This window comes from Haliotis rufescens, unplaced genomic scaffold, assembly GCF_023055435.1.
Source record: "Haliotis rufescens isolate VD_foot unplaced genomic scaffold, xgHalRufe1.0.p SCAF_47, whole genome shotgun sequence".
NCBI classification, from domain to species: domain Eukaryota; kingdom Metazoa; phylum Mollusca; class Gastropoda; order Lepetellida; family Haliotidae; genus Haliotis; species Haliotis rufescens.
Genome location: NW_025964190.1, coordinates 2,103,286 through 2,127,658, shown reverse-complemented (window position 1 = coordinate 2,127,658; position 24,373 = coordinate 2,103,286). Strand labels below are relative to the sequence as shown.

At 39.9% G+C, this 24,373-nt stretch overlaps 1 protein-coding gene across 8 annotated transcripts in view; it reads left to right on the top strand.

The window, feature by feature from the left end:
• The first annotated feature begins 522 nt into the window (after positions 1-522).
• Positions 523-24,373, top strand: part of LOC124151280 (phospholipid-transporting ATPase IF-like) — a 128,341-nt gene continuing 104,490 nt past the window's right edge. For 4 of the 8 annotated variants that reach the window (XM_048383359.1, XM_048383361.1, XM_048383362.1 and 1 more), the window contains exon 1: positions 19,904-20,011. In XM_048383359.1, the coding sequence (XP_048239316.1) occupies positions 19,931-20,011 (81 nt within the window). In that variant the 5' untranslated portion in view covers positions 19,904-19,930. Of the gene's footprint in view, positions 719-9,092; positions 9,196-19,903; positions 20,012-24,373 lie in introns of those variants that run through there. The other 4 variants (XM_048383360.1, XM_048383365.1, XM_048383364.1 and 1 more) reach the window with 4 other exon arrangements.

Genomic DNA, 24,373 nt, shown 5'->3' with positions numbered 1-24,373 from the left:
GAATTTTTAATTTTTTGGCCGGCGATCATACAAGACAGGCTTAAATTACGCATTGTAAAACTGTAAACGGTATCGTCAGCTCCGCGTACATTATTCAATGAACGCTGTTGACAAGTTATTCTATTATATGTAGATCTATATCACTCTGATAATGAATGATGATGGTTAAGCATGTTAAGTAGACCATCCGATGTCAGTAAAATACACAATCACGAGGCTTTAATCAGTGTTGTCATTCTACAACTTGAAAGTGTTAGACCATATGGCCTAGCAGCCGACAAATGTACATCACCTGTTGCTGTGTAGTATTTTACTTACAACTATTATTAAAGCAATTAGAGATATACCTGTATATCTCGTTCTATCGTAAACTATTTACTAAAGTATGTGCCAAATTAATAAGATGTTAGAATAGATTAATATTCAATGAAAACTAATTTAAAATATTTAACATAAAAAATAATATATTGAACAGAACTAAGTTACATGTTGTAAGTTGTGCAGAGAATATGACCTCGACTATCTGGGCCGAAAAGTGTGGCGAACTTCGCTGAGTGTAAACATTAAAGTGTGGTCAACGACAGTGCTTTTCCATTCGTTTAACACAATCGGTGATGTTCATCTGGAATTTACTGAAGATTCGTCTAAAACTACGGAACAGAACAAGATGTCTTCCCAGGGATATCGAAGATTTGGTGGGAGGCCCTCTTTCCTTTTGGTAGGAAACTTTAATTTCACCAATTAGACAAAGTGTTAGTGCTAAATCAACGAACGAATTACAAGTTATAGTGCCAATATAAGCTATATTCAACAGAAACTATTCATATACCGTATTCGACGTAATAAGCGCTCAGGGCGCTCTCAAAATTAGAAATAGGGGGCTCTTATTAGAATATTACTTTGGTGAAAAAAAAACAGAGTTGAAAGATAAATTTCGTGGTTTATGCTGACAGCCTGAAATGTTTATGTACGACAGATATATTTTTCCAGAATTTAATTGCCCATAATTAAGGGTGCATATAGCACATGAGTGCGTATTATACGCGAAAAAATAAGTCTTTTGTACATTGATCAATCGGAAGGGGTGCCAATTGGGATTGTTCACAAGCCAATATATTAGCAAATATCGCCGTGGGCGCTTATTAGAGCGGGGCGCTTATTATGTCTCTATCGTGTGGCAATGTTGAAAGGGGCGACCTCTTTCAGGCTGAAATGTAAACAAGTGATATGACACTCATTGAGCCTTGGGGATCTCGGAACGCACCAGGCTTGACTAAACTTTCTTAGAATGCTTGATCATGTAGTCCCCTAGGTCATATACGAATTTCTTCTTTTTTGCAATTTCTACCAGACATCTAGATCCGTTGTGCAATCATGTTTATTCATTGTAGATTTACTGATAAGATAGAGCGGTCGGATACCATCAACAATCAAGATGCACCCATATAAGGCATAACTCATGACATGGATGAATGGTTGCAAGGAAGTTGCATAATCCTAGCCAGGAAATTTTATTGTAGGTAGAGTCGACTAGGGTTGGGACGAGTCCAAATTTAGTACCCGGGTACCCACCCCCCTATTACCCGACCCTACCCGGGTACCCACTGTAGGTCTCAAGAGATGGGTCCAAATGTCTGACTGGGAATAGTTTGACAGTAGCCCTGGCAAAATGTATTTAGATTCTCTTATAAACCAATCTGGTCATGCATAAACTGAAGTTGACTGAAGTTTCATCTTTATGCAAATATATGAAGTCAGAAGGAATGCAAACATAAGTCACTTTTCGTGTAACCATAGTGTTCTAGATTCTTTTTGTCATTAAACAATATATCACATGATTAACCATGGGTCCGGGTAGTCCTGTGGGTACCCGGGTCCTCCACAGTACCCACCCGACCCGAGTACCCGAATTACCCGTCCCAGCCCTATTTTATTGAGCTGTATAATATTTAAGGATGAGACCCTTTCTGGTGTAAGTTTAATTGCTTGAAGTAGATATCAAATGCAGCTGCTGCAGCGAAGATGTATATCCTGGTATTGAGATGTGAGCAATAAAGTGTAATATGGGCTTCGACATATTTGAGGATTTATCCGGATTCTAAACTATGAGTGCCCCTGGCTCGCAAATTGGGAAAAACATTGGGTTTTTTGTTCAAAATTGAGATTTTGAAAGTTCACATGTTCTTAAATCCAGAGGTATTTTAGCCTTGTATTTTGAGATTGCATTCAATTCAATAACAATACTAAGCATTAAAATCACTTCCTACTATACTGGTTCAGTTATCAGTGAAATAAGATTTCCTCAACAAGAACATAAAATTAACTGTCAATTATATATAAAAACCTGAAATCGGAATTTTTTTATTCCGATTTGGGAATTTGTAATGACATTTGCTGCAAACTTGGGGCCTAATATCGGCCACTGAGGAGGTTGAGTTAAATCCATGCCAGCCACAGCAAAGATACATAATATTTTGGTTTCAACAAAAATGATTTAACATTGTGTTGCATTTCTTGTTTCTGGCAGACTAGTAGTGGTTTTGTTTGTCATTCCTTTCAGTTGTAATGCGAACCATGTCTTTGTGCCACATCAAATGATCAGGAAGCATGTTTGCATATATGGCTTCCTGCTTGTTCAAATGATAAAGGACAGTTGGTTTGCATGTGTGAATGCCTTTCTGGTTACAAATTTAGTACAAACTTTTTTGGTAATGCTAGACAGCTTTTCAAAGTTACCACTAAAGGGTTTGAATACTGCATTGTGAGTGCCCCGAATGAGTCGCTCCCCTGTTACCGAAGTACCATTATTCCTGGAACAGGTACAGGGTCAACCAGTGCACTTGAACAAGCTAGTAGCTATCTTGATGAAGCACCTGGTCAAACATACGATGGAAAAACTACCTGGAACAAAAACGAAAAAATCTTAATGCAATTCCTTAATGGAAACATAAATGCCTGCTCAAATAAAGGACCTTCCGAAATAAATTAGTCCCAGGGTTTTATGCGATGCAGAAATGCGTCCAGTGTGCACAAATGTATAGAATGGAGGCAGAAAAAAATATATATTGCGTATATGTAATGCACAATAATATTCGTTGTACCTAATTCTTGACAAGAAATATAATGTTCCTGTAATTAAAGTAAAGATTAAATCCTACAGTACAGTACAAAATGAAATATGAGCAGACAGTACAATTTCAATTCCTTTGTCCATCAAGTCACATTTAACAAATACGAGACAATGTTTTTCCTGTAAAGGCACAATACTGGTACATACATGATACAAGAGAGCAGATGAGCTTGTTGGATGGATAAGCACCATTTAACATATCCATGAAAAAACATCAGCAATTTAATATCCAGAAACATGATAGTAGGCAGTGCACAGATGGTAGGTCATAACGGTCCTATTGAACCGGCTATGCGATAAAGAGATAATTACTTCGACGCTGGACTTGTAGTGTTTGAAGTAATAATATCTGTGGCATTAATATTGGTAAATTCATGTTCTGCACACAACTTGGTGATTCAATTCATTTTGAATCAATGCAGATCATATCTATTGTCTGACAGGGGTGGTATGTAAACAGTGGTAGAACCTGCAACAGCTGCTGGTGTCCCAGCAAATAAAATCCTTGTTGTCAGTCTCGGTCCCCTTGGGGCATGTTCAAACATCTATTTTGTCAGACATTGTCATATAGCTCGTGACGGAATTTGTGATTATCTGACCATTCATCCTCATGTTCAAACACCTATTTTGTCAGACATTGTCATATAGCTCGTGACGGAATTTGTGATTATCTGACCATTCATCCTCATGTTCAAACATCTATTTTGTCAGACATTGTCATATAGCTCGAGATGGAATTTGTGATTATCTGACCATTCATCCTCATGTTCAAACACCTATTTTGTCAGACATTGTCATATAGCTCGTGACGGAACTTGTGATTATCTGACCATTCATCCTCATGTTCAAACATCTATTTTGTCAGACATTGTCATATAGCTCGTGACGGAATTTGTGATTATCTGACCATTCATCCTCATGTTCAAACATCTATTTTGTCAGACATTGTCATATAGCTCCTGATGGAATTTGTGATTATCTGACCATTCATCCTCAATAATCCGGTGTATTATACATCTCAATTCTAGGTGCATTGTGAGTTTTCATGTGATGATACGATACACGATACATATTTTCTGTGTCATTACACTTGTTGAAATAAATTACTCACTTTTCGTTTAATGACCCCTGGGGTTTTTGTCAGTCATATATCGATACATGTGCAGCATTTCAAGTTCACTGATAAAAATAGCCACAACAAATGTGTGTCTACAGCTAGCTTTCCCTTTTGAAACTGCTCTGAATTATTTATTGTCAGGAAGTTTCCATTTGATTTGATGTAAATATGCACATAATATAATAGGTCCTCAGCAACCCATCCTTGCCGAAAAAGGCAAATATGCTTGTCATTAAAAGGGACTAACAGGATCGGTGATCAGATTCGCCTACTTGGTTCATGCATGTCATCATATCCCAATTGCGTGCATCGATGCTCGTGTTATCAATCACTGGATTGTCTGGTTCAAACTTGATTACTTACAGACCGCCATCATATAGCTGGAATATTGCTGAGTGCGGCGTATAAAACAACACACAAACAAACAAGCATATGGTTATCGTATACGTATCGTATTGTGACCTTGCTGTATCGTGTCAGCCCGAGCTGATAGATACCCTCCTGGTACCATAGCCGTCGCCATCTCTGTGTCTCCCTTCATGAACCATTGTCACGTAGTACAGTCTCTCAATGATGCAAATGCAATATAGGTACAAAATGTTTAATTTCCAAATACCTCAGTATTAAGGAAAATAAGAACTTTTTATTAACATCCCAGTTTTAAACAAAACAGCCAGGTTTTAAACCCTGAGTATAGTAGAATTCTGTTCGATCTATAACCTCAAGTAATAACGGTCCATATGGTGTCACTAAGTGGAAAGTGATGTTTAGCGCAATCTCACTGTATCTGCATCAGTCCTCATGTATCCGTGATCATGCTTACCCCTCCCCACCATTCCCCTACATTTATCACACTATATAGCTATATCCTCCCTCATGTATCCGTGATCATGCTTACCCCTCCCCAATATTCACCTACATTTATCACACAATATAACTATACCCACCCTCATGTATCCGTGATCATGCTTACCCCTCCCCACCATTCCCCTACAGTTATCACACAATATAACTATATCCTCCCTCATGTATCCGTGATCATGCTTACCCCTCCCCACCATTCCCCTACATTTATCACACTATATAACTATATCCTCCCTCCTGTATCCGTGATCATGCTTACCCCTCCCACCCCTCCCCACCATTCCCCTACATTTATCACACAATATAACTATATCCGCCCTCATGTATCCGTGATCATGCTTACCCCTCCCACACCTCCCCAATATTCCCGTACATTTATCACACACTATAACTATATCCACCCTCATGTATCCGTGATCATGCTTACCCCTCCCACACCTCCCCACCATTCCCCTACATTTATCACACTATATAGCTATATTTGCCCACATGTATCCGTGATCATGCTTACCCCTCCCACACCTCCCCACCATTCCCCTACATTTATCACACTATATAGCTATATCTGCCCACATGTATCCGTGATCATGCTTACCTCTCCCACACCTCCCCACCATTCCCCTACATTTATCACACTATATAGCTATATCTGCCCACATGTATCCGTGATCATGCTTACCCCTCCCACACCTCCCCACCATTCCCCTACATTTATCACACTATATAGCTATATCTGCCCACATGTATCCGTGATCATGCTTACCCCTCCCCAATATTCCCCTACATTTATCACACTATATAGCTATATCTGCCCACATGTATCCGTGATCATGCTTACCCCTCCCCAATATTCCCCCACATTTATCACACTTTATAGCTACATCTGCCCACATGTATCCGTGATCATGCTTACCCCTCCCACACCTCCCCACCATTCCCCTACATTTATCACACTATATAGCTATATCTGCCCACATGTATCCGTGATCATGCTTACCCCTCCCCAATATTCCCCCACATTTATCACACTTTATAGCTACATCTGCCCACATGTATCCGTGATCATGCTTACCCCTCCCCAATATTCCCCCACATTTATCACACTTTATAGCTACATCTGCCCTACTTATACATGTATCATTACTACACACTGTGCTCACTGTGTTGCTTGGCCTCCTGTAGTCTGACACTGCCAGAAGTGCTAATAAAATGTCTAATATTATTGATTTGTAACAAGAGCTATATTTGGGATTACATTGTCTTTGTAAAGTACAGACTCTATTAAGATTTGGGGTGGAGTCCTATCCGGGACTCGAACCCACACTCTCAGTGTAGGGCACCTAATCGCCAGCACACAAAGTCAGCGATCTAACCCACTCAGGCACCGAGGCTTCCACAAAATGAAAGTCCGACAACTGGTAGTCTAGATCACATACTTTGTGTACCTCTCTGACAAGTGTAAATTGGCAATGCTCCCATGGCCGAAAGCTATGAATACATGATGCCATTTAGGAAGTGGTCAGATGTGGATGAAAGCAGATGCTGGTACCGGATCCAGGTCTGCAGCAAATGTCAGTAAAACTTTCCAAATGGGAATTTAAAATTTCCCAGTTTTATGGAAATATACCGTACATCGCTGTGTATAAGGCGAACCCACGTATACACGCCTTCAAAATCAACCCAAAATCCTATACTCCATGGAATGAAGCACATCACAAGTGCGCAATGTGCAATATGCTTACCGGTACTTCCGGCTCTCTACTCACGGATGTTGATTGTTTTACCGTGTCAGCTGGTTTGACATCTGCATCGAGGCGAGGGTCATTTCAACTATATTTGCAGAAATTATTAAACTTTATTCAAGGAAAAGAGATACAAATCATGTTTATGTATGGAAATAGTTATTGGAACAGTTATTTAGGACGAAATGCGAAGTTTTATTGTCAAATGCTGGGCTGGCTATCAGACGCCGGTTGACATCGCAAGTGAAAAAAACCGTGAGATCTTCGACTCCGTGTATAAGACGATCCCCCTTCTTAACCCCCTCATTTACGAAAAACTTGCCTTATACACAGCGATATACGGTAGTTGCATCATTGTAATGGCTTTGCAAAGGCAACGTGTCTTCTACTGTTAACAGGACCAATAGAGGGGAGGGGCCTTGACCCCAAAGTCCACATTCCTGCATTGACTCAATGTCACAATACAATGTTAAAATGTTGTTAAGAAAAGAAAAACTATATAGAAATTATTTCTTTTTCCAATTTGCCTTAGTTTGGAATCCAGGATCAACCCCTGAAATATACCGGTAATGTATCAGGCCCAAAGACCATTCTTCTGTTGACACCATTGTCTTGTGTGGAGCCATTACTTCCATTTGCAGTTAACATGTCCAGTGCTAGAGATAAGCTGTGTATTTGTGTAAAATATGCATTAAATAAACTGAAATACGCAGACAAATAAAATCCTCGCATGTCAAATACACAGCAAGAACTATAAATACGATATTAAAATCAACAAATGCTTAAATATAACAACTATTAGATCATTCGATTGCATATATTACAACTGTAATGATTGTGTATCAGCCGATTGCGAAGTTCACTAACCGAAGCTACATTTGGAAAAGCTTGTGCGACAACCGTACTGACGGATGCCAATTGAAAAGCACATCGTGCCTAGTCAATGTACATGTTGTATTTTAAACAGTCACTTATTAGTGATTAAAAAATTGTCATTCTTAAGTACTATGATAAATTTTGCAAACAAGAAAGGTTTCCCGGAGAGGGAGCCGCAAGCAGACGCAGAAGGTTTTATTACTATTCACATAGATTTTAATGATTTAAATGTATTGTTATGAAACAGGCTTTAAGTTAAATACCAAAAGTCAAGAAACAGGTGAGTAAAAAATATTTGAATACCCTCTAAAAATTGTTGATACTCAATTAAAATTAAACCCCTGGGTAAAATACCCAAATAACCAAAAGTTTATCTGGAACGCTGATGGTTAACCCATTATCATGGTAGAGTCAGAGCTCCAGATAAGCTGCGTATCTGCGTAAAATACGCATCAGAAATGCAGAAATATGCAAAAAAATATATCCAAGCGTATCAAATACGCAACGAACATTACAGATACGCTACAAAAATAAAACTTGTGCATATCATCAAAATATTGTGAAGTAACCCTGCGTATTCGATTAGCAAATCAGCAACTTATTTTGAAATTAAAAATGGGCATTCCGTCAACCTTGCCAAACTCCACGATGACAGTTACATCATGATTATTTGCCATCACACTTTCTTGTGGAAGTATCGTGGTATTTTTGAGTCCCATAAAGCTCTTGAACCCACACGACACCAGTTTGCAGGGACTAGATGAATAGTATTTTTAAATATTTAACTTAAATACCCACATGTGTAAAAACTAGTTAGGTAACAGAAATTTGAATACCCAGATAGAATTACTGATACCCAATGATTTTAAAGTGCATGGGTAAAATACCCACAACACCAAAAGCTTATCTAGAGCTCTGTAGAGCTGAGCATTGTCAACTTGAATGACCTAGCCTTCTGCTGCTGTTCATGCATTCCATGACCAGCGCGCTATCACCTGTGTTTTATTGTAGTGGGACGCTTGTTTCTGTCAATATCACTACGTAACCAAGGTTTCTCCCAGCACACCAGCAAGAAAGGAATCAATGTTAACCTTTTATAGTCTAATTCCAACCCTTCCACATGTTCCTTTATTTCAGAATTACTAGAAATCTTTGGAATTATGTACATGATTAAGAAGAAATAGTTTGAATAATTGTAGAATAGATAAATGTGTATTATTGTTTAAAGAACTATTTTAAATGATAATATTTGTTGAAAGGGTTTTCATAGTAATAGAGGTTAATGTCATAGAAAAGAGGAATATCAGTTTTATTGAGTCACGATTACCTGACTACCATTGCCACGTCATTGCTTGGAGAAGACGGGGAAGTGTACAGGCCAGGGTTGTAGTCCAATGTCTTGATTGGGAATGTTTGTAGACGACGTCATGTGAATACTGGATTTCTCTCAAACCATCATGCTGAATGTAAGTAGTTTCTTATCTTATGGCCAGATGAAAAGTGATTGTAATTTCTTATTCTGCTGAGTGGTCTGTGATTGTACACATGGTCGTGATATTATACATTTACAAGTGTGAAATAAACCTCTGTTATCGTCAGAGGTGTGGGAGGTTTACCTTGTCAGCTTGTCACGTTAAGTGTCAGGTCTTCAGCAACCCATACTTGCCGTAAAAAGCGACTATGCTTGTCGTATGAGGCGACTAACAGTCAGACTCGCTGACTTGGTTGATGCATGTCATCGTATTCCAGTTGCCTGGATCGATGCTTATGATGTCAATCACTGGTTTGTCTGGTCCTGACTTGATTATTTACAGACCGCCGTCATATATTGAATATTGCTGAGTGTGGCGTTAAACAACAAACGAACAAACAAACCTAGCTTGACAAGCTGACCGCAAGGTCGCCCTAGGGACCCACACCTCTGATGATGACACTCAACTTGACAAGCTGACCACCAGGTTGCCCTCTCTCATCTCTGATGACGACACTTAATGTGACAAGCTGACCACAAGGTCGTCCTCTCTCATCTCTGATGACGACACTTAATGTGACAAGCTGACCACAAGGTCGTCCTCTCTCATCTCTGATGATGACACTTAACTTGACAAGCTGACCACAAGGTCGCCCTCTCTCATCTCTAATGACGACACTTAATGTGACAAACTGACCACAAGTTATAATTAAGTGCCTGGGTCAGTCAAACTACAGGTGTCACAACATGGACTATCTGTCTCCATCCATACTGCTCCTGAACTAGTCCGTCAGTCACTGGCAGTATGATAAAGGGCTGGCTATCTATAACCGATGACCAATTATCGATAAGTATTGAGAAGTAACTTTGAGCAAATATGCATAAAAGTCCGAAAGAAATCAACACACTTCATGCCACTGGTGAGTGGTGACACATTTATGCATGGATTAGTCCATGTTAGTCTGTGGACATTTAATTAAACAAAAACAGTTGCTTTCCATCTACAGCAATTGACATGATTGATAATAACAAGTCTGTTTTGGTAAACTTAAACTTTATTTCATCACCATTGTTTATGTAAGATATTATCAATAATCGATAATCATTGATAGAACATAATCTATTTATCAATAGAACAGCACAACCACACGCCCTTACCCAAACAGACACTCACCTCCACCCATGAATCTCAAATGGTCGGCCCCTATAGACTGGCGGCTGGTGCCACCTTTAGACATCAATGTTCCGCCCATCAAATGATAAAATACACGTGAAAACAATCAGTTTGTCCACACTTGTGTTTCTATTGATAAAAATATAATGTGACAATTTTACTTCCGGTATTCATTTACTTTTAATTAAAAAGATTATGGCTTTTTTTAATCAACCTATTTACGATTTGTATATATATGCCATAATGAATATTTCTCGATTCTCCAAAGGAAATATTTATATGCTACAGTGAATTACATTCACTTGACGTCGTATGAGAAGCAGATATGTTACTCGACACGATGAATGCAAATATCTATGTTCCAATGAACAGAAGATTATCAAAAGTTTCATAAATATTACCATTATGTCAATTAAAAAATGTTAAACAGTAACAGATACATGTACCTATATTGTAGCATCGAAATGTACTTGGCGAAAAGATATTTAAGAGATATCAGCGTTAGAAATTGGCACTAGTCCTGTAGTCCTTACCAAACTGCCCAATAGTAAAGGTATCCTTAGGACTAGTAGAAATTGGCCCATTTTAAGGGTTTTGCTATATGTTATCATTATAAGGACTAGTGGAAAAAAACCTGTTAGTTTCTAACCCTTGATATTCAAATTCTAATTCAAGATTGAAAGGTTCAATTTGAAACTGTAAGCTACTTTCCTGAAATGAATAATTGTTGTGTATGTCCCGAACCTCAAAGGAAATACCAAAATGAATAGCCATGTTGACTGTCACAATCGGTAACCTATTTTCACAACATAGCATGTTCACTGATAGCAGTGCCCAAAAGACTTTCTATTTTGTTTGACTTATTTTGGCATATATAGCCCTTATTATCTCCATTTACATTATTATAACCAAATGCCTCATTTTGCCAAGTGCCAAAACAATATGATAAATATTATTTGAGTATGTGCATCTGCTATTATTGTTTGCAGTTTTGAAGCTTTTTCCACACAGTTATTTGTGTGCAAGAAAGTGCATCCATGTCACACGATTTACTTTTTTAAAATACAGCTACCCTTTGCAAATGGAGCAACTGTTTTGAAAATAAATCGTAATAAATATCAATATTTTGCACACCAGCCTTGTCTCGTTTGTGGTAAATATTATTATGCAGTTTCATGCCGTTCATTTCTGCCATGCAGAAGCTCCGTGTAGTATTTTCAAGCTACATTTCCTCCCATGTGATTTGCCATGCATCAAGTTTTATTTCCTTAACTCGCAATGGCAGAGAACTTGCTCCTCATCGGCCTCTCCTTGTATTTGATGTATCAATATGATATGTTTTTTTTTATATAATTCTCTATAATACTGATAAAATTATTTACCTTAAAAGCATTAAGCAAACTTAAACATATCTTGTTCTTTTTTCAACAGGCCTTGTAACAAGATGTTTTTGAGGACAATGGATTGAGTTACCTCCCTTCCTCTATGGTCAACTTTGAATATTTTGTCAATACTAAGATACAGTAAAAATTCTTACATTGTTTTGGATTTGTGAAATTTTGTGTTGGTAGTTCTGTAAACAAATTATTTAAAAAATTACAATCTTAGTGATCAGAAAGATCCAAGATGTAATGAAAGGTATTTATTGTAAATATCAAGATTTGACGTTGGTTGAGACAACATTGGAGATGCCATGTTATACACTCACTCAGGATATCATCATATAGATCTTTGACCCCCGGGGCTGTCCCGGTTAGAACTGGCACCACAGTGACACGTGCAGGTTGTCGATGGCAACTAGGTTCATCCTGGTTAGACTTGGCACCACAGTGACACGTGCAGGTTGTCAATGGCAACTAGGTTCATCCCGGTTAGACTTGGCACCACAGTGACACGTGCAGGTTGTCGATGGCAACTAGGTTCATCCCGGTTAGACTTGGCACCACAGTGACACATGCAGGTTGTCAATGGCAACTAGGTTCATCAGGTGGTCAGGTGACGTGCTGCTACACAGCAACTGCAACTTTGCATTTCATGAACATATTGTTAATTCAAAATGTCTACCCAAAATGTTTGAGAAAGAAGTACATTAATAAATTCTATTTTAGTTTCTGCAGTGATACAGAATCAAATTAGCTGTTTCTGTTAGAGGTGGTTATTGTGATTTGAAACCTCTGAAACCTTTCAGAATGAAATCTTTTCAAAACTCATGGTAGGATGTGGCTGGGGTTATGCAATCCAATGTTAACATATTCCCTTTCTAATGGCCACTGAGACATCTAAACTGTCAGCCCATGGTAATTTATCAAAATGTCACTGACAAATAAAATTCAAGTATTTTACAGGTAAGATAATGATGTATGTCTTCATTGACATGGATGGCACGTGACCTGTGTTATCAGAGCTGTGGGTAGGTCACATGTGACCTGTGTTATCAGAGCTGTGGGTAGGTCACATGTGACCTGTGTTTTCAGAGCTGTGGGTAGGTCACATGTGACCTGTGTTATCAGAGCTATAGAACTGTGGGTAGGTCACATGTGACCTGTGTTATCAGAGCTGTAGAACTGTGGGTAGGTCATTGTGACCTGTGTTATCAGAGCTGTAGAGCTGTGGGTAGGTCACATGTGACCTGTGTTATCAGAGCTGTAGAACTGTGGGTAGGTCACATATAACCTGTGTTATCAGAGCTGTAGAACTGTGGGTAGGTCACATGTGACCTGTGTTATCAGAGCTGTAGAACTGTGGGTAGGTCACATGTGACCTGTGTTATCAGAGCTGTAGAACTATGGGTAGGTCACATGTGACCTGTGTTATCAGAGCTGTAGAACTGTGGGTAGGTCACATGTGACCTGTGTTATCAGAGCTGTAGAACTGTGGGTAGGTCACATGTGACCTGTGTTATCAGAGCTGTAGAACTGTGGGTAGGTCACATATAACCTGTGTTATCAGAGCTGTAGAACTGTGGGTAGGTCACATGTGACCTGTGTTATCAGAGCTGTAGAACTGTGGGTAGGTCACATGTGACCTGTGTTATCAGAGCTGTAGAACTGTGGGTAGGTCACATGTGACCTGTGTTATCAGTGCTGTAGAACTGTGGGTAGGTCACATATAACCTGTGTTATCAGAGCTGTAGAACTGTGGGTAGGTCACATGTAACCTGTGTTATCAGAGCTGTAGAACTGTGGGTAGGTCACATGTGACCTGTGTTATCAGTGCTGTAGAACTGTGGGTAGGTCATTCAGGTACTCACTCCCTCACTTACAAGACACATGAAGATCCAGGTAGAGAATAGGTCTTCAGGTACCCATGCTTGCTGTAAGAGGCGACTATGTTTGTTGTAAGAAGCGACTGGCGGGATCGGGTTGTAAAACTAGCTGACTCCGTTGCTGCATGTCATCATATCCCAATTGCGTGGATCAATGCTCATGATGTCAATCACTGGATTGTCTGGTCTAGACATGATTTTTTCCAGACCGCTGTTATGTAGCTAGAATATTCTGCATTATTATGATGCGTCAAAGCCACCGCAAAGCATGCTCAAAGTGCCACATTATTACCCTGGTCAATGGATCAGTCTGCACTCATTTTCATTTTCAGCTCCCTGGGGAGTATACAATTTAGTAAAACTCTGTTCAGTCTAGATAAAGCTCAGCTGATAATGGTCCATGTGACCACACTAAATTCTAATGAAAATGATGTCAAGAGCCATGTTCGGGCCAGTAGACTGACATCATAAGGTGTGATTGGTTCAACTCCAAACATTGGAAGTGTACTGGTTCCTGATTGTGCAACCATGGCAACAGTGATTTGTTGGAAAAATACAATATCTCCAGCAGCAGTAGACATTTGAACAGTTTCAGTCTACTAGTCCTTATAATGATAACATATAGCAAACCCCTTAAAAATGGCAAATTTCTACTAGTCCTCATGATACCTTAACTGTTGGGCAGTTTGGCAAGGACTACAGGACTAGTGCCAATTTCTAACGCTGCTCCAGTCATCAACTGTTGTGTGTCAGTGTTCCAAATCAAGGTCCTGGGTTCCTGAGTTTGGCTGCTATATAGGGACCCCCTAAATCTTTCACAAAGGCCATGATAAGGACTCCTTGACTTTCATGCACATGTCTATTAGAGGATGATTGATATAGTTCAATCACGAGGGCCTGATGAGCTAGTGAAGTCTGTTTGTGTTGGGGAAACCCATTCATGGCTTAAAGATGAACACGGTCATGGTAAGAGCTATAGAAAGCCAGGTGACAAATGGTGGGTTAATGGAACTCGGTCAAGTTGTATTTAAGACCTAGCCATGCATGAACCATCATCTTTATAGTGTGTTGAATGGGGACTGGGTTAGCCCTCTGTTGTTGGTCATGGTTGATTTAAGATTGAAGTTTTCAGTTACTGGAGCACTTTGTCTAGACTGTGTTGTTTATAGGCCACTGTGATTTTGCTGGAATTTGTATGTGTGGCGTTGTACAATATTCACTTATTAACGTTTCCAGAAGGGAACCTTGTAAAATATGTAATCACTATATTATGCAGCTTGTCAGATGCACCTCCATCAATACTTCCATGGTGATTATGTTTGATGCTGGTCAGATGCTTCCATTAGGTCACCTGTGAAGATCTGGGTTAGAATAGGTCCTCAGCAACCCATGCTTGTCTCCCTGTGAAGATCTGGGTTAGAATAGGTCCTCAGCAACCCATGCTTGTCTCCCCGTGAAGATCTGGGTTAGAATAGGTCCTCAGCAACCCATGCTTGTCTCCCTGTGAAGATCTGGGTTAGAATAGGTCCTCAGCAACCCATGCTTGTCTCCCCGTGAAGATCTGGGTTAGAATAGGTCCTCAGCAACCCATGCTTGTCTCCCTGTGAAGATCTGGGTTAGAAGAGGTCCTCAGCAACCCATGCTTGTCTCCCCGTGAAGATCTGGGTTAGAATAGGTCGTCAGCAACCCATGCTTGTCTCCCTATGAAGATCTGGGTTAGAATAGGTCCTCAGCAACCCATGCTTGTCTCCCCGTGAAGATCTGGGTTAGAATAGGTCGTCAGCAACCCATGCTTGTCTCCCTGTGAAGATCTGGGTTAGAATAGGTCCTCAGCAACCCATGCTTGTCTCCCTGTGAAGATCTGGGTTAGAAAAGGTCCTCAGCAACCCATGCTTGTCTCCCCGTGAAGATCTGGGTTAGAATAGGTCCTCAGCAACCCATGCTTGTCTCCCTGTGAAGATCTGGGTTAGAATAGGTCCTCAGCAACCCATGCTTGTCTCCCTGTGAAGATCTGGGTTAGAATAGGTCGTCAGCAACCCATGCTTGTCCCCCTGTGAAGATCTGAGTTAGAATAGGTCGTCAGCAACCCATGCTTGTCTCCCCATGAAGATCTGGGTTAGAAAAGGTCCTCAGCAACCCATGCTTGTCTCCCTGTGAAGATCTGGGTTAGAATAGGTCCTCAGCAACCCATGCTTGTCTCCCTGTGAAGATCTGGGTTAGAATAGGTCCTCAGCAACCCATGCTTGTCTCCCTGTGAAGATCTGGGTTAGAATAGGTCCTCAGCAACCCAAGCTTGTCTCCCTGTGAAGATCTGGGTTAGAATTGGTCGTCAGCAACCCATGCTTGTCTCCCTGTGAAGATCTGGGTTAGAATAGGTCTTCAGCAACCCATGCCTGTCTCCCCATGAAGATCTGGGTTAGAAAAGGTCCTCAGCAACCCATGCATGTCTCCCTGTGAAAATCTGGGTTAGAATAGGTCATCAGCAACCCATGCTTGTCTCAAATCTGTTCAGCAGCAGGAATGTGAAGCTTACATTTCCTGAAGTTATATTATAAGCATCCGCTATTCAATCTTTCTGTGAAGAAAATCTTTAACTCTTATCATCAGGGTTAGGTCTCATTTTTTCATTTTTATTTTACAAAACTTTTTATAACAGCTGATTGTAATATGTATAAAAGTCTTTATTCTAACAAGAGTTTGTTTTTCCTTCATTAGTAGCAAATTTTTACTGAAAACATTTTGACCACCATCATTGAGGTATATATTTTAATCTAGCAAGGACCATTAGATTAGGCAGGTGTATATTTTCATCTAGCAAGGACCATGAGATTAGGCAGGCATATATTTTCATCTAGCAAGGACCATGAGATTGGACAGATATATATTTTCATCTAGCAAGGACAATGAGATTGGGCAGGTATATATTTTCATCTAGTAAGGACCATGAGATTGGGCAGGTATATATTTTCATCTAGCAAGGACCATAAGATTGGGCATGTATATATTTTCATCTAGCAAGAACCATGAGATTGGGCATGTATATATTTTCATCTAGCAAGAACCATAAGATTGGGCAGGTATATATTTTCATCTAGCAAGAACCATGAGATTAGGCAGGTATATATTTTCATCTAGCAAGAACCATGAGATTGGGCAGGTATATATTTTCATCTAGCAAGAACCATGAGATTAGGCAGGTGTATATTTTCATCTAGCAAGGACCATAAGATTAGGCAGGTGTATATTTTCATCTAGCAAGAACCATGAGATTGGGCATGTATATATTTTCATCTAGCAAGAACCATAAGATTGGGCAGGTATATATTTTCATCTAGCAAGAACCATGAGATTAGGCAGGTATATATTTTCATCTAGCAAGAACCATGAGATTGGGCAGGTATATATTTTCATCTAGCAAGAACCATGAGATTAGGCAGGTGTATATTTTCATCTAGCAAGGACCATAAGATTAGGCAGGTATATATTTTCATCTAGCAAGAACCATGAGATTGGGCAGGTATATATTTTCATCTAGCAAGAACCATGAGATTAGGCAGGTGTATATTTTCATCTAGCAAGGACCATTAGATTAGGCAGGTGTATATTTTCATCTAGCAAGGACCATGAGATTGGTAGGTATATATTTTCATCTAGCAAGAACCATGAGATTGGGCAGGTGTATATTTTCATCTAGCAAGAACCATGAGATCGGGCAGGTATATATTTTCATCTAGCAAGGACCATGAGATTGGGCAGGTATATATTTTCATCTAGCAAGAACCATGGGATTGGGCAGGTGTATATTTTCATCTCGCAAGGACCATGGGATTAGGCAGGTATATATTTTCATCTAGCAAGGACCATGGGATTTGGCAGGTGTATATTTTCATCTAGCAAGGACCATGGGATTTGGCAGGTGTATATTTTCATCTAGCAAGGACCATGAGATTGGGCAGGTATATATTTTCATCTAGTAAGGACCATGAGATTGGGCAGGTATATATTTTCATCTAGTAAGGACCATGAGATTGGGCAGGTATATATTTTCATCTAGCAAGGACCATGAGTGAGTGAGTGGGTATGGTTTTACGCTGCTTTTAGCAATAGTCCAGCAATATCATGGCGGGGGACCCCAGGAATGGACTTCACACATTGTACCCATGGGTCTTCAGTTTGACGAGCAAACGCTTTAACCACTAGGCTACCCGACTGGCCCGGTAAGGGCCATGAGATTGGGCAGGTGTATACACATGCTTGTAAAATCTGTGGGAATTATTTAGGATCTCTGTTGTCCATTATTTATGATGGTTCATGTCTGTCGGCATGAATCATCAACATGACTGGAGAGGAAAAATATAACTCGACTTGTTTCAGGAAGCAATAACCATAAGTCATCATGATTGTTGATTGCGTTGTAAATAGAATAGTTTCCTCTTGTTATGAAAAGTCAAGAAAATGTATTTGTCAGACGTGATCAACATTTTATTTGATATTTATTTTAGTGGCCTGGGCACTGAAAGCTCCACAGAGTGATCTTAGTGCAAAGACTGTTGTAACTCCAATTCTTCAACATAGCCTTTAGAAAATTGTAGCACCATGATCGCTTTGTGATATGGGGCCCTGGGGACAATTGGCAGGTGACCCGTGTAGATCCGGGTAGAGAATAGGTCTTCATCAACCCTTGCTGGCCGTAACAGGCCACTATGCTTTTTTACAGGCGAAGAACTGGATCGGGTGGTCAGATTTGCTGACTTGTTTGATGCATGTAATGTATGCCAATTGCATGGATCGATGCTCATGATGTCATTCACTGGATTGTCTAGTCCAGACTCGATTATTTAGAGACCGCCATCATATAGCTGGACTATTGCTGAGTGCGGCGTTAAACAACAAACAAACAAACATTTAGCTTGGTTAGGTTTAAGTAAAAAACAAACAAAAATATTTTGCTCAATATTTTGTAATTTACTTTTGAATGAAGCTATTTGTGTTGGTCAGTTAAAGAACGTTAATGGGGAAAACATGCTAATTCTGGTGAATAACTAATAAATAAATTGCAAGAGATTCTGTGGCTTTTGATTGGTTTACTTCATCTGCTCAAGACGTAATGTCAGTCACATTAAGCTTAAGGTTTGTACCGCTAGTTTTGAAGGCACAGACGTTTGCATTCATGTTTATTTCAATAGAAGTTAAAGAGAAAAAACTAAAATTGAATAGGAAATTGAAAATATAATGTTACAGTTGGGCATCAATGTCGAGCTCTGATGTGTCATATTCTGGGTTCAGTGAGTTGTTTCCCCTGCTTGCCTTGTTCTGCTGCGGGTGGTCCTGAGCTCCAACCCCGTGGTCATCACTGAAGCTTGGTCCGCACGATCAGCACAAGTCAGTCCCCGCCGTATTCCACTATTCTACTGTCACAGAATATTTTGCACAAATGCCCACTTGGTGCAGAAATGTACCTAGCTTGCAGGAAATCACATTTTGTGCAGAATTCATGCAGAATTTTGCATTTATCTGTTGCAGAATTCATCAAATTCATTCAATCTTAACATAGTTTCAAAAAAGCTTGATTTAAAAGTGTAAACAGATATTTCTAGCAATTCTAGCCATGGATATGTTTATCATAGGACTGCCACAAGTCCAACAGGTGCAAAGCTACAGGTGTAAAAAATTCACAAAGACTAAACTTAGAAGCTTGCAGACTTGTGTGCAGAATTATCAATACTTGATTGCAGAATTTACAAAAATTGACCACAGAATTTTGATGTTTTGGCTGTGGAATGCAGTGGGGACAGACAAGTGTGTGGAAATAGTTTTCAACAGTACTAGCCAACTGAGCCATGTGAGCTAGCCAGATGATTTTTTTCTTGCCAATTTCAGATTTCACTGGACAGTTTTTACATCTAAAAATGACATATGCTTCAGACTTCGAGCAGATCTACATAGATCTCTGTCGCTCTATGTTTCTTGGTTATTCTAGCCTGGAAATGGAAACTTGCAAGCATCCATCAAATGTGAAGCCTCATGCATTTAATTGAGATTCATTACAAGTCAATCTGATGTATTGACCGGAAAAAGTTTTACTGACACTTGTCAGGGCGCAATGTCAATACAGATATCTGTCTGTCCTTAATGAACCTGCTGGAGATGTCGATAACAGAAGTGTTGAACTTGAGATAAGATAATTTGTTTTCTGTTTTGTATCTGACTCAGTTGACATGACAGGACAGTGATATTACATAGTCCTATTTACTGAGTGGCCGAGTGAGATTCTGAGTGGACTGCGAAGCCATGTGCGGCTTGAAGAGGAAGCTTGCTACTTCCTGCTACAACTGGAAGAGGAGTGGCATCGTTTTTCCATTCTCTGGCAAGGTAGGTTTGATGAGGATGATGTTCGATGAAGTCCCTAGTTTGACTTGTGCTATATGTTTCTGTGTTTGCTCTGATGAAGAATTGACTTGCCTTTGCATGGGTTTGTGACAGGTGCCATCTTTCCACGAACACCTGGTATCGTCGCTTTTTGAAAGTGATTGATACACACAGGCTTAGGATGTAGACCGTATTGTCCAGTGTGTTCTGCTTTAGGAGAGATTTCTTATGATTATGAAATGGTTTTGTTGCTTTTCTTTGAACAGACAGCCTGGCTAGATATTGTTTTAATGGTTTTGTTAACAAATATATAAAATGAATATATTTGCTATTTATCATAGCACCTCGACCTATTGGATGGGTTGAAAGGACATGAAGGTGAACATTTTACAAACAGCAAATCATTTAAATCATGTTCATTATCACTGTTCCAATACTTAGTAAATAGAAGCATTGACAGAACACACAACTTTAGGATAGCAACTTCTGGATGGTTGCATTTAGTGACGTTTCGATGTAGATTCTTACGCAACTATCAAGCTGGAGTGATAGCAGCATTGTTATAAGTCTATTATCAAAATATTTCTTTCTTCACTTTCAATAAAATTGCAAACTATAAAGGAAGAATATTCAGATACATTTTATTTTGGGCTATTCACCATGGTAACACTTCACTAGTTACTATCCAGTGATAAAAATCACTCAAAACCTGAACCCAATGAGGCTGTTGTGAGAATTAGAATAATGAATCAAGTGTTTTCCAATTCATTGTGTAATGTTAAACTATATTACTGGGTAGATGGGATGAGATCTGAAAAATGACTCTTCATGCTTCACATGTCACAGCGGGCTGATGGATGGGCGGGGCTGTTTGATCTGCAACCTGACCAGGTCACCACTGAATGGGGCCACTTCCAGTGGTCACTCAACCACATTCTTGACATTCACCGAGATCAGAGATATGGTCTCTGATAAGATGCTGTCGCCAAATAAACTCCTAATTTGTTTCATTGGGGCTTTTTGTTGTGAGCTTGCTAGGTTAGGGGGCAGTTCGAAAGTAAGATGTCGGGAAAAGAAAATAATTACTTAATCTTTGAGACATTCCCAAATCCACCAAAATAACTAAATTGTGAATAGAAAGTTGACATCTTCAATGGATTTCTTTCTAAATTATAAACACATGCATGATAGCATTGATGTAAAACATCAGAAGATAAGGACAAACCCCAACACCGATGGCTCTTGTTTTGTTGTTTAACGTCGCACTCGGCAATTGTCCAGCTATATTTCGGCGGTCTGTAAATAATCGAGTCTGGACCACACAGTCCAGTGATTGACATCATGATTTGGGTTTGGGTTGTTGTTTAACGCCGCACTCAGCAATATTCCAGCTATATGATGGCGGTCTGTAAATAATCGAGTCTGGACCAGACAATCCAGTGATTAATGTTGTGAGCATTGATCCACACAATTGGGATCGATGACATTCATCAACCAAGTCAGCGAGCCTGACCACCCGATCCCGTTAGTCGCCTCTTACGACAAGCATATGTGGCTGAAGACCTATTCTGAGTAAACCAGGATCTTCCCAGGTCGGATGGTTCTAGTGTGCCAACTTACAAAAGAAGAGGGGCGTTCGGGTAGTCTAGAGGTTAAAGCGTTCGCTTGTCACACAGAAGACCCGGGTTCGATTCCTGACATGGGTACAATGTGTGAAGCCCATTTCTGGTGTCCCCCGCCATGATATTGCTGGAATATTGCTAAAAGCAGCGTAAAACCATACTCACTCACTCACTCACTCACTAAAAAAGAGGTGGTATTCATTTACTAAAGCAGTTAGTTTTTAATAGAACTGAAAACAACCTGTAAAGATGATTCATTTAATCTTCGCCTTAAAACTTGGGATGAAGAACTTTTTTCTGTCATCAAACTTTTCATTTGGTCCCTTGTCATAGATCTTAGTTTGTTTCCTGGTTAAGATGAGTGAGGGAGGGAGTTTTTTTACACCATTTTTAAGCATAATTCAAGCAATGATGGACACCAGAAATGGGCTTCACACATTGTACAAATGTGGAGCATCGAACCCCGACTTCGGCACTACCCACTCGCCTACCCTACCTGTTTTAAGACTATAATCTCAATTTGACATCAGATAAGATGTGAAAGTAGACACAATTTATGGACAACAACTTCTTTATTTACTGTAAAGGCGACATTTCGATATAGATCCTTACTCCGTTGTCAGGCAAGAAATAAAGAAGTTGTTTTCCATAACTTGTGTCTACTTGGTCATCCGTCAACTTCTAAGTAATGCCTGTCAAACAATTCAGATAAGCTGGGATACATGAAGTGATTTTAGCGTCAATGTCTAGAGTCTGTGTTAAAGTACATGGCAGCTGAAGGAGTTGTCGGGCTAAGATCAGTTTGTGAACCGGGGCCCACATGATTAATTGTCCCAGATACTGTAGCTGATGTGCAGCAACAACAGACATACCGTATTCGACGTAATAAGCGCCCAGGGCGCTCTCAAAATTAGAAATAGGGGGCTCTTGAAAGATAAATTTCGTGGTTTATGCTGACGGCCTGACTGTTAATATACGACAGATATATTTTTCCAGAATTTAATTGCCCATAGTTAAGGGTGAATATAACACACGAGTGCGTATTATACATGAATAAATAAGTCTTGCATACATTGATCATTCGGAAGGGGTGCTAATTTGGATTGTTCACTTGCCAATATATGAGCAAATATCGCTGTGGGCGCTTATTATAGCGGGGCGCTTATTACGTCGAATACGGTATGTTGCGTAATGTACACAGGGGAGTGGTCGTGTGACTGTGACTAACAATGGTTTTCCTGCTGTCTCGTGGACACAGCTGGAGTAGGTATTGACAGGTTCAAGATATGGCTACTTGTGCCTGGAGAATAATCTGATGTACACAGTTGGACATAGGACCCGTGAAGATACGGGGTAGAAAAGGTCTTCAGCAACCCATGCTTGCTGTAAAAGGCGACTAAGCCTACCCATTATATGATAAAGATCCTTATGCCGTTGTCAGGCAAGAAATAAAGAAGCTTCAATGTCTAGAGTCTGTGTTAAAGTACATGGCAGCTGCAGAAGTTGTCCGGCTAAGATCAGTTTGTGAACCGGGGCCCACATGATTAATTGTCCCAGATACTGTAGCTGATATGCAGCAACACATGTTGCGTCATGTACACAGGGGAGTGGTCGCGTGACTGTGACTAACAATGGTCTTCCTGCTGTCTCGTGGACACAGCTGGAGTAGGCATTGACAGGTGATACGGGTAGAATAGGTCTTCAGCAACCCATGCTTGCTGTAAAGGTGACTAAGCTAGTCCTAAGAGGCGACTGATTGGATCAGGTGGTCAGGCTCGCTGACTTGGTTGATGCATGTCATCGATCCCTATTGCGTGGATCGTTGCTAATGATATTAATCACTGGATTGTCTGGTCCAGACTTGATTACTTCAAGACCGCCGTCATATAGCTGGATTATTGCTGAGTGCGGCGTTAAACAACAAACCAACCAACCAACCAACCAAGTTTGATATTGTCAGTCCGGCAGACCCTGAAACAAATATATCCAATAAAGCCCATGCAAGTCTATAATGTTTGGCAAGCCTAGTTACTGCAGTATCTGATAATGAAGAGTGATACTGGGCTCCTTTTTATTATATTTTTATTAAGATAATTTAACTGTTTTTTCTGTAAGATATGTTCATTTCAGAGACTAGATGTTAGTTCCGACTTTCATAATCTGGTAAGCGACGTTCTGATTTGTCGGATGAAAGGTCGTTCTGACGTGACCCCTAAGGGGATGTCCTCAGATCTTTGTTAGCGGTAGCGAGAACTAAGGTCTGAGTTTAATGAGATTCCTGAACAGTTTTACTTGCTTCAGGCTTTGGGACAGTGGTCAGAGGTACATCTTACTGGCTGCAGAATGTTCAGGGTTTGAACCCAGCACTGTACGGATGTGTCCTTGATGTCTTCTGGGACCAAGACAGACAATAGACAGAAGGAGCAGGAATAATCACTTTCACTGGCAGTCCTTACGATACGGAAACACACCACAGCAATAATCTCTTTATCGTAAAATGTCCTTCTTGAAATAATGGATGTTTAAGATGTAATTTCACGCAATGATATAGCTTTAGAAACAGCGTTGGAATGCAATTTTTTGCGTGAACTGCAACATTTATCAAAGTGCCAAATGATTCATTGCCTTGTTTGTCTTCAGCAACCAACACATCCGCATGCTCCTATTTAAGCTCATTTGCATATTTATCGGATTGTTATACCAAGTTTGTCAGATCGGTTTATCGCATCGATAACAATATGCA